Here is a 10951-nt window from a genome sequence, read left to right on the forward strand (position 1 = left end):
GCAATCGAATCTGGGACCAAGATTTCAGCAACTCGCAGATCCCCTCAGATAATGCTGAACCTCACGGCCCGGGCGGCCTCACAATCACCGACCTCGCATATCACTTATCATCCTGTGCTACCCTCCCACAGCAACCCACAGCACCTTACACTCAGCCGAGCCGATACACGGAGATAATAACATAGGTCTCATATCGCTAATCGCCTGACAGAACGACCATCATCCGTTAGATATACCCAGTGCCTATCACGTCCCGTCGTGCTCTGGCTCTGTGGATGGACGTGCGCCTTGCAACTTTGCCCGACCATCTCGTCCCTACAAAAGCCTCGCAGCCCAAACGTCGGGAACGGCCAATCAAGCAGCAACGTGGGAAACGTGCTCTCCACCGGCCGCAAGACAAGCCCACGGATCCCAGTATTCTCTGTTGCATCTACAATCTACCGTTGATGCGCGGCGGCACAGTGTCCGCTTTTGCCGTCAGCCCAAGCCCCAGTCCGAACCTCCGTCGAAAGCCTCCGATCAACCTGTTTGGACCCGATTGATCCTGCCATCGAGATCTTGCCAAGATATATATTTCACTTCATGTTTACGCCGGCATGTTGTGCCATGTTTCCATGGTAAGGCCTCGGGAAATCATCCAAGGATTTCAAGTGAACCAAACCCCGTCGAATATCTGGTCAATGAGGGAGGGGGATTATCACCAACGGCAGGTAGTCACTGAGGCTCTTACTAGTCATACACTCCCCCCCTCTTACTCCTACATGCAGAGCAACCCCCCATCGGCCATCCGGAACTCTTGATGATCTTGGCTTTGCCCTGCCTCCAGGACAGGCTTCGTTTCTTCTTTGAAAGAAAAACACCCCCCGAGGATACACCGCGTTCCACCGCAGACAAAACAGGAATTCCAGGAAGTCCTTTCTACCGAAAAAGCCCAAGTAACACGACAGGCAAGACATTTTCAGAATGTCTTATCTCGTCTCATTGGAGCAATAACCGGACGGACCCTTTCGTCCCTGAGGCTTGGGTCTCAGAATTGGAATTGTCCAACGAGATGTGCCGGATGGCCCATGTGCGCACCACACCACCACCACCACCACCACACGCCCACCAGTCTGTCAATCGTATCGTGGCTTTTTATCGGGTGCCATGTTGTGCAAGATGAGACATGCTTGCGCTTGCATGGCTAGATGCTGCATGTTTGAGATGGATCGACTGGGTGGGTGAACGGGGATGTTTTTTGGTTGTCAAGGGGGGGGGGGGGGGGGTTTGACCGCCGGTTGAGGTTTTCCTTGATGATGTCTCGTATATTCAGGGACATTGAGGAAAACCAACGGGACGTCGTTGCTGAGCCATGTGTGAGTGCTTCGCAGCGTTAAGGTATGGGATATGGACAATGTCCATTCATGTCAGCCTGTTGCCGTCATCCTCAGCTCCTGGTTGTTTTCCACCTTATGGAGCAATACTCCGGACCAGTCTCAGCTCCTGGTTGTTCTCTACCTTATGGAGCAATACTCCGGACCAGTCTCAGCCCAACTCAACCCAATGCTACTATAGATCATCACTTCCAGAGTATGCGGGAGATCGACATGATCAAGGGTTCTTGTTTTGTAGATGTCGAGAAGGAAAGTCAGACCAACACGCCGAGATCGCCTCGACCCACTAGTCCCATCTGAACTGTTCACATATCCGTAGCCACCGAGGTTAGACATTCTTCGTATTCTTGCCAAAGACATACAAAATCAAACCAACAAGGCCTTTAAAATAGTACCAATGCATCAGTTGATATGCTGTTCAACATTACACATCTCGCATTTTTCCGTGCTGACTCCCAAAACCGACCGACTCCCATGTTTACACCACTCATTCAACAGATAGGTCTGTGAGCAACAACGTCAAAAGACCCATCATACAAGACAGGAAGATGGGAAATATCGATGTGAACAAAAGGAGCGACCCGGTCAAGCAATCCACCTGAACACACTAGACATCGGTAAAGGCAATCTGTAATCCATCTTATAAACCTATGCCTATCTACCCCAACCGTCATCTTCAATGTACATCCATCCCCAACACCAAAAAAAAAACGCCCTTTTCAACGTCATCTCCCCCTTTATTCTCAATCACCCATCCCTCCTCTTCTCACTCCCCATCCCCCCAACAAACCTCCTCTCCTCCCCCTCCCACCTCCTCCTCTCCACCTGCCCCCGTCCAACCCAAGCCCTCACAAACCTCCACGCCTCCCCGTCCGCCAGATTCCACGCCTCCACCGCCTCCTTGATCACCTTCCCCTCCCCGCTCAACCTCTCCTTCTTCTCCAGCACCACCTTCTTCACCTTCTCCAGCAGCGTCCGTTCCATCTCCAACTCCCTCTCCTCCGGCACCGCCCCGAATTTCGCGTCATGCATCGGCGGCAGCCCATTGTTATCCCCCCCTTCCTCATTAGGATACGAAGCCTCACTGGCAATCTCAAACCCAAAAATCCAGTCCAGGTCACTATCACTCAACGCGGCCGTGTTTTCCGCCTGTAACCAAAGCGAAGAAGCAGACGTCGGTTCCGAGGCGACAATCTCCTTGAATTTGAGCACGCGCGCAGAGGCCGGGATGCCCTTGGGAGAGATGCCATTCGTGAGGTCGTAAATCCAGGGGTCGCGATCCGTGTGCCGCCTGATAAAAGGGATTGTCAGGTCCGAGTTGAGCGAGGAGAGAGTGAGCATCGTCAGCGGGTGGGGGACGGTGCCAATGGTGAAGATGCCACTGTCATTGACGTAATGAGCCGGGGTGGTGACGCCGAGGGGCTTGGTGTCGTCGCACGGTGTGCATTTCTTCATGTTCGGGGGGCATGTGCTCGGCAACGGCGACTCGGGACAATGGGAGAGCCGCCGGGCGAGTTTGTACGCCGGGTTGATCAGATGGGTCGTGTGGTGAGGTAGCGGTTTGACGACCGAGATGCCTTTGAAATACGTATTCTGCCACGCGAGGTGAAGGTGGGCGTTGATAAGCCGGTTGAGCTTCTTCATCCCGGCGACCCTCGCAGCAGTAATCTCCTCCCCAATCTTGGAGTACTTTGTCTCGATATTCCTCGCCGAATAAAACGCCAACGCCTTCGGGTTAGTATCAACACTAAACGGATCATCACTCTTCTCCTGAACCGTCCCCAACAGCCCCTTCACCACCCCAACATGCGGACTCCCCATCGCAAGCCTAATCGCCTTCTCCACCTCCCCCTTCGGCCCAACAAACAACCCATCATCCAACCCCTCCCACCTCGTCAGCGTCGGAAACTCCCCCCTCCTCAAATACCCAAGCAGAGCATCATCATGCCCCCCCATGGGAAACAACAGATAACTCGCCAGCAGGCCCCCCCTCATATTATCCCACGCCAACCACCTCATCAAATCCGTCCTCAACCCCTCCGTCATCCCCTCCACCTTCTGCAACTCCTCATACAGAGGGTTATTCATCGCCTCCGCCGGGCTCAAAATAGTAGGCTGAAACCCCTTCGCCCACCAAGCCCTCCTCCACGCAAGAAGCAACTCGCTCTCCACCTCCCTATCCCCTTTCCCCTTCTCCACGCTCGTGTCATAGTAGCAATAAATCGGGGTTCTCTTCCCCAGCACCGGCAGCACAGCCCTGTCCTCGTCAAGGGTAATCGAGCTGCTGAACGGCATGGTAAGCCACCTCCAATCCGAATACCACGACGACTCCCCATCGGTGTCATTCTTTTGCCTCTCCGGCTTGTGCGACGGCGGCTTAAACGGGTTCAGCTTCTTCAACCACGGACTTTTCAACGATTTGGGTATCCCGAATTTGTGCCCCCCCGCCTTCGGTTTCGAGTCCGTCGGTACGGTTGCCGCCACCTGGTCGCTGGGGACGCTGAAGAGCAGGCTGAGCAGCGCAAACAGCCCCAGGCAGACAAATATCAGCGATACATGTCTCGATCCCAACCTGGGCACCGGCCGCCCAAACAAGACAGGTTGTCGAGGCATGGTTCCGAAAGTGTTTAATTCATTCGAGACTTTGGAAGCAAAAGTGTTGTTGTCGAGCCAAGCCCGTCGTAGGCTGGGTACAGTTGGTGGCAGGCAGAGGCACAAACGAGCGAAAGGGAAGGTTGGTCAACCAACTAGAAGAAGGATACACATTGAAAGGCACAAAAGAGGTAGGTGGCAAAGGTGACAGAAAAGATTCAGTGCATTGCGCTGAGATAATCCGTATCCGCCCAACTTGGCCAACAGTTCGTTTGCAGTAGTAGTAGTCGTCGTCGTCGTCGTCACCAATTCAGGAGGTTCTTGGGCAAGGTATCGATAAGAAAATCCAAGAAAACGCGGGCGCGACGTTGATTTAATTAACCAACAGGGGTTTCCACGCAAACCCCACACAGTGTACAAAACCCACAAACTTGCCATTGCCCCCTAAAGAAGCCCAGGGTTAGGGTTTACTACTTTCTTGATAACAACATCAACTTTCCATTCAGTTCAAACCTAACAAATACAATGGGTATCATTCATTCCATCTCCCTAGCCAAATCCAACATCCTCTTCCTGAACCCCACACTCTCCTCCTCCTTCCTCCTAAACGCCACCATCAAATCCCTGTACTTTTGCTCCCAATCCACCGCCCCCCTTCCCCCTCCTGTCCCATCCTTCTTCTTCCTTTTCCAAGCCGCATGCATGACCTCCTCCTCCATACTGAAATCCCCCACCACGCTCCCATACCTAAGCTGCCAATGAGTCTTGTACCTCGTCCGATCCTCCAGTTCCGCCAACTTTACCACCTTTAAGCTCTTCCTCGGCATCAAATACCCCCCCCCAGCCAACGCACTGAGATTGATCAAAAAGTCCAAATGACTCGATGCCGTGGTCCGAAGCCGGTCGAGGACAGCCTGGGTAAAAGCCCAGGCCTCATCCCCGGAGCAGGCGGGGATTTTGTTGCCGTTGGCGTCGAACCATTCCGCGTTCATCAGGTCCGTCATGAAGAGGCCTTCGACTTCAGTCATGTTTGTTCTGTCCGCGGGGTCATACTGGGTGGGATTGGGTGCTGCTATCGGCGGTTGGTTGTTGGCAGTTGTCGGGTAACTCGCCACATAAACGGCTTGTGGTAGCAACTGCGGTTGTTGTTGTTGTTGTTGTTGTTGTTGTTGTTGTTGTTGTTGTTGTTGTTGTATTTGCTGCTGTTGTGCTTGTGATGAAGGCTCGGTAGTAGTCTGCCCATTAACCATGACTACTGGTGGTGGTGGTGGTGTGGCAAGCCGCACCTCACCACCTACCCTCTCTGGAACCTGCAGTGACAGCCTGCTTCTTTTTGCCGGCCTCGAGTGCACCGACTCTACCGGTGACGGGTGGACTGGTGATGCCTGAATCGGACTCGGCATCACCACCACTGGCGATGTTGTTGTGAGAGGAGACGCAGTCGGCACACCCCAGTTTTTGATTGACGTTCGCGGGAGCAGCACACCGCCATTTCCATTTGATGCGCTGCCGCCTTCTTCCGGATTGGGAGAGGCTGACTTGAAGCCGCCCGGGGTAGCTGGAAAGGCAGAAAACGGCCCCTCCATATTCACAGGACGACTGTTTGGAGGACGACCCCTGACTTTCCCGGTGCCGTTAGCCCCGCCCCTCCTCCACGCTGATGAGACAACTTTGGCTCCATGGCGTCTGTGAGCATTTCTTCTCGAAGAAGGTGTGATGGCAGATTGTGGCTCGTCTGCCCAAAACGAAGCTCTGGACGAGGGTGTGATGGCAGAGTGAGGGTACGCCGTCAATGGTGTCGCTGTCAACGGTGTTTGGACAAGATCGTGGACAAACGTGGCGCCGGATGGGTTGAGCCTCGTTGGGTCTGGCGGAGGGGGAAACACAAAGACGCTTTCTCTTCGCGCGCCGGTAAGAGGCTCCGCCGTCCAGGCACCGCCATTCTCGCCTTCATCCACCCGAGGTGATGGTCGCTGTGAGGGTGACTTTCCCAGGTCATTCTCCCCAGGTCTCCTCCGGCCCCTCTTGGGCTTGATGTGTGGCAACAAGGCCCGTAACGCCATGTCGTCCTCGGCCAAGACCCCTTCCCTGTCCAGCTCTGCAATCGGGACATTCTCGTCCGGTATCTCGGTCCAGTAGGGCGACCCTCTCTCCATGAGATACTCAAAGAAGGCATCCACATGCATCGACTTCATCCATCGTTTTAGTCTGGCGGCGTACTGCTGAATCTTCTGGCCGCTCTCGCCCTCACCCGGCGGGTCAACCCCCAGCTTGATAGCCAACTCGGCCCATGTCTTGAGCTGTTTGGTGTCGAACTGTTTGATGAGATCAAACAAAAGAGATGCGCTGAAGCTCTTGCCGCCGCTTTTGGGGAGGGCGCGAAACGCTTCCCGGAGAGCGGTCGTGTCTGTCCCAGGCGGCACACAGGGGTTGCAGTGAAGAATAAAATCGACATAAGCATCCTCGATATTAGCTGCGTTGACCTGTCTATCTGGCAATGGAGGGCGTGTTGCTGAGGGAGACAGAGTTGAAGTTGCCGATGGTGATGCCTCTTCTGAAAGGGGCAGGATGTCTGCGGGGGACTCGGTCGAGTCTTCGGTCGTTGCCATTGTATGATCCATGATGTATGTGTCCAAACCTCTCAGTTCATGGCTGAGATTGTAGGGATGCGTCCACAATATCAACTTGACAGGCCTTCTTCGCGGCGCATTCTGGATGCGACGTACTCCAATGCAGCAGCTGTTGTACTGAGCCTCCGGACTGCTGCAGAGTTGGAGGGGCTAATCAAATCAAAACAACAGCCTCATCTGCGCCTTGGGATGAAACGAAACGACAAGATGGATATCTGAGATGGAGGCAGATCAAGAGAATAAATGGCACAAAAAAAAATCAAAAATGGGAATTAATGAGCTTACTCTCCACAAGTCACAGCTCTTGCTCACTCACGAGGGTTCTGTCGAGGAAAGTGAGAGTGAGAGGTGTTCTTGATGGAGATTGATGGCGTCGTGGTTCAAACGGACAGGGGCAAGCACCTTCAGCCCACCCGTCCCACCACAACCCCCCATTGGGATTGGCGTCGAGCGCAACGGGTCTGAAAATAGAATTGCCAAGGCTGGGGAATTGAGCAAGAAACACTGTGAGGGGCACTGTGGTTTTCTCTGTTGAACACACACACACACAGTCGTCACATGCAGCTGCCATTGGGGGGGCCGTTTCTCCCGGCAGTTGTGTGAGATGAAGCATGCATATCAACAACACCATGTTTAGGAGCAGAGTGAGACTGGAAGCTTGCGCCTTTGAGAGGGATATTAATTTTGGGTCTGTGGATTGAGATCGCGCAAATGATGACTCGGTAGTTTGCGTCTGGTCGAGAGGGGTTGAATGAAGCGCCAGTGAGCCTGGAGAGTGAAGATAGATAGGTAAGAATGCAATGTTTGTCCATGATCATTGAAGACAGAATTCTGCATGAGAATGTCATCAAACAACCAGTCAGGCGCCTCTCTTTTCCAAATGCCGAATCGGGTATAAAAAGGAAAAAAGAACCCGGGCCCTCAAGCTTTCACATGATTCCCTCTCCCCCGGGCCGGCATGGGAGCGGCAGTGACGTCGCCATCGTCCGGGTTAAGCCGCCGCGCATTACCCTAGCTCGACACTTGTTAGCGTCCCGCATTTGATCGGACCTCGGCAGCCACTACACTATTCATACCTGACCACGAGGGAACAGGAATGAATGCCTTCACTAGTAAAACTGACTGTTTGTCTTATAAACCAAACCTGCCCATCCATCTGCCACCCTTCGCGCCGCCTGTGATTGCTTCTCTTTGTTCTCTTTTGCATACCCAAGCTACACCATCGCGCATAGCATCGCGACCTCTGTCTCTTTTCCCTTTTGATACCCTCACGCACCCTCACCACCCTCACCACCACCACCATGTCCGCCCAATCCAAGCCCGTCCTCCCCCAAAACGACAATGTCGCCCACGCCCTCGCCGGCGCCGGAGGTGGCATCCTCTCCATGGCCCTGACGTATGTTCTCCGTCCCACCTCTCCCCATCCCATCACTAACCTCTTCCCCCCCCCCCCCCAAAAAAAAATAGTTACCCCCTAATAACTCTCTCCACCCGCGCCCAAGTCGAATCCAAGCGCCCCGGCTCCGAAACCGCCTTCCTCGCCGCCGTCCAAAAAATCGTCGCCCGCGAAGGCGTCTCGGGCCTCTACTCGGGCCTCTCCTCCGCCCTCTTCGGCATCTCCGTCACAAACTTTGTCTACTACTACTGGTACGAATGGACCCGCGCCTTCTTCGAAGCCGCCGCCGAAAAGTCGGGTCGCGCCTCCAAGAAGCTCACCACCGTCGAGTCCATGATCGCCGGCGCCATCGCCGGCTCCGCCACCGTTATTCTGACGAACCCCATCTGGGTCGTCAACACGCGCATGACCACCCGCAAGGCTGCCGCCACCGAAGATGGGGAAAAGAAAGATGACCTCGAGGCGCAAAAGGCGCGGAACAAGAAGCCGAGCACCATCGGGACGTTGTTGGCGTTGTTGAAGAAGGAGGGGCCGCAGGCGTTGTTTAGCGGGGTGGTGCCCGCTTTGGTGTTGGTTATCAACCCCATTTTGCAGTACACACTGTTTGAGCAGATGAAGAATGCGGTGGAGAAGAAGAGGAGGATTACTCCCGGGGTTGCGTTTGTGCTGGGCGCGTTGGGCAAGTTGTTTGCTACTACGGTTACGTACCCTTACATCACCGTCAAGAGCCAGATGCACGTCGAGGGGGGCAAGAAGGAGGGTGTTACTGAGGCGTTGAAGAGGGTGGTGAGGGAGGAGGGGTATGCTGGGCTTTACAAGGGTGAGTTATATGCCATGAGGATTATATGGAACACGTTATAACGGCGGCTAACCGTGAAAATTAGGCATCGGTCCCAAGGTGAGCCAGAGCGTCATCACTGCTGCCTGCTTGTTCGCGCTCAAGGATGTGCTCTACGAGTACTCTGTTCGCCTCAGAGGCTCCATGGCGAGAAAGGCTCTTGCCTAAATTCGAGACTGGACAGAGAGTCTTTGGCATATGAAATCGATAACGGATTGACAAACATGGACAGAATACTTGGTTGCAAAACCATTTTGGAACAGACATCACCATCTGCGGATGGCACCTGCAAGAGGGGCTGTTGACAGCACCTTGTTGAGATGCGAGGGATTTGTACATATATTTGAAGACTACGTGTAACGCTACCATTAGTGCAAGAAAAGAGACGCCGTTCGAAACCTTTTGATCATTTCGTTCCCGCCCAAGTCTGTCTTGATTGCATCAAGCCTCATCAATCTCCTCTATCGTAGGAACAACCCACCACTCATGCCCCCCCTCCACCGCCTTGCCAATCTCAACCTTGAGTCCCAACTCCTTGCCCCCCTTTTTATCCTCCCCCCTCTCCTCCAGTCTCCTCTTCAAAACCTCCACCACCACCGCAGCCCTATCAACCGCCACAGTCTGCCCCTTAACCCCCCCAACCCACCTCTCAAAACACCCCACGCTAAAACTATCCTTCTCGCTCAGCCTCTCCATAACCTCCAACCCCCTACTCGCCTGCTCCAAGCTCAGACTCGCATCATCCAGCAACCTCCCCGTCTCCACCTGCCGCCTATCCGTCGCAGCCCTGTATACCTCCCAACTGGGCAGCTCCGGCATCCCAATCGCCGCAAAAGGCTTCATCCGCACATCATACCTCATCTCATCAGTACTGTACGGCCTCGGCGGCGCCACCACCAACCCCAACCTCCCCAACGCAGCATACAAGTTCGACAACGCATCCGCCATCTCCCAGGTGATAGCCGCATCCAAACTAGTCTGATACAAATACTGCCTCGACTTGTTAAACGCCGCCTCCTGCCCCGCCGACGGGCTAGCAGCCTGCTGCCCAGCCTCCCTGTGCTTGGTAAAAAAGCTGATCCGATCCACCAACCTCGCTCGGGATCTAGCCAGCTCGGATAGGTACCAGTACATCCCCCCCAGCTCGTCGGGCGCATAAATCTCCAGCTCGAACCCCAGCTGCACAATCCACTCCATCAGTCGCAACTTGTACAGATACGCCCAGCTCGACAAGGGGAGGGAATACGTCGGTCCTACTCCCCCGCCCCCATCTCCCGTAGGCGGGTACACCAGCGGCGTCTCCTCGATTTGGTGCTGCAGCAGCTGATCAATCTGCTCAGCGTCCAGCTGGACCGTTTCCCAGTCTTGGATCGAGTGGCAGAGCGTTCGTCTGATTCGGCAGCGGTTCTGGCAAAAGGCGCGGAAGATGTCGAGGTAGGATTGGGCGGCGCGCTGGCGGAAGGTTTCCATTTGGTGGGCGAGGGCGTATCGCCAGTGGTGGGGGGCTTCGACGAGGTCGTTGGCTGGGTCGAGGAGTTTGCTTGCCGGGAGGACGACCAGACTCAAGTCATCATCGATGACGTGGCGGATGGAGAGCTTGCCGAGGATGATCATGTCTTTGAACAAAAAGGACTGGAGCAAAGTGCGGATGTAGACGAGGGGTTGGGGTTTTTGGGATTGGAACGTCATGACAAAGTTCTGCTGGCGTCAATATCCAAGTAGGTTGAAGGGGTCAAAAGGGGTAAACTCACCAATAAACTCTGCGAATCGTGATAATTCAGCACATTCAACACATCAATCCCGTCCGCAAACAACTTCTTGAAGTGCTTGTACGTCTCCTCCGTGCTCAGCTTTACTATCGGCCTCGGCGGCATCGTACTCGCCAATCTCCTCTGAATCTTTGTGCTGAACGCCTCCGGTACCGGTGTCCCCAGATGCCTGGACTTGTAAATCATTTCCCACACAGCCTCCATCTGCGTCCATGGCAGGCTCAACGAATCAGGGTTACTCCTCAGCACAGACAGCTCTATCGCCCTCAAGAAGGCCGTCCGTAGTTCCAGCCTGAACCCCAACGCTTGCGCAAGCTGATCGCCAATCGTATGCCGAACGCTATGCACCAACT

The 10951-nt window shown here is 54.4% G+C and overlaps 4 protein-coding genes across 4 annotated transcripts; 1 reads left to right on the top strand and 3 right to left on the bottom strand.

Moving 5' to 3' along the window:
* Nucleotides 1–2120: 2120 nt before the first annotated feature.
* On the bottom strand, nt 2121–3986 carry PODANS_6_4670 (uncharacterized protein; the record flags this gene model as incomplete). Its single annotated transcript, XM_001909930.1, has 1 exon — nt 2121–3986. The coding sequence occupies one exon, from the start codon at nt 3984–3986 to the stop codon at nt 2121–2123; it is 1866 nt and encodes a 621-aa protein (XP_001909965.1).
* Nucleotides 3987–4501: 515 nt separating this feature from the next.
* On the bottom strand, nt 4502–6586 carry PODANS_6_4680 (uncharacterized protein; the record flags this gene model as incomplete). The annotated part of the gene is made up of 1 exon (XM_001909931.1): nt 4502–6586. The coding sequence occupies one exon, from the start codon at nt 6584–6586 to the stop codon at nt 4502–4504; it is 2085 nt and encodes a 694-aa protein (XP_001909966.1).
* A 1310-nt stretch (nt 6587–7896) lies between these two features.
* PODANS_6_4690 (uncharacterized protein) lies at nt 7897–8997 on the top strand (the record flags this gene model as incomplete). Its single annotated transcript, XM_001909932.1, has 3 exons — nt 7897–7991; nt 8063–8811; nt 8876–8997. 3 exons carry the CDS (start codon nt 7897–7899, stop codon nt 8995–8997), a joined length of 966 nt encoding a protein of 321 aa, XP_001909967.1.
* A 273-nt stretch (nt 8998–9270) lies between these two features.
* PODANS_6_4700 (uncharacterized protein) lies at nt 9271–10949 on the bottom strand (the record flags this gene model as incomplete). The annotated part of the gene is made up of 2 exons (XM_001909933.1): nt 9271–10530; nt 10581–10949. Coding segments are annotated over 2 exons (1629 nt in total), but the record flags the coding sequence as incomplete, so codon positions are not given.
* Between the last annotated feature and the right edge of the window lie 2 nt (nt 10950–10951).

Source organism: Podospora anserina, chromosome 6 (assembly GCF_000226545.1).
Source record: "Podospora anserina S mat+ genomic DNA chromosome 6, supercontig 2".
In the NCBI taxonomy this organism is placed as follows: Eukaryota; Fungi; Ascomycota; class Sordariomycetes; order Sordariales; family Podosporaceae; genus Podospora; species Podospora anserina.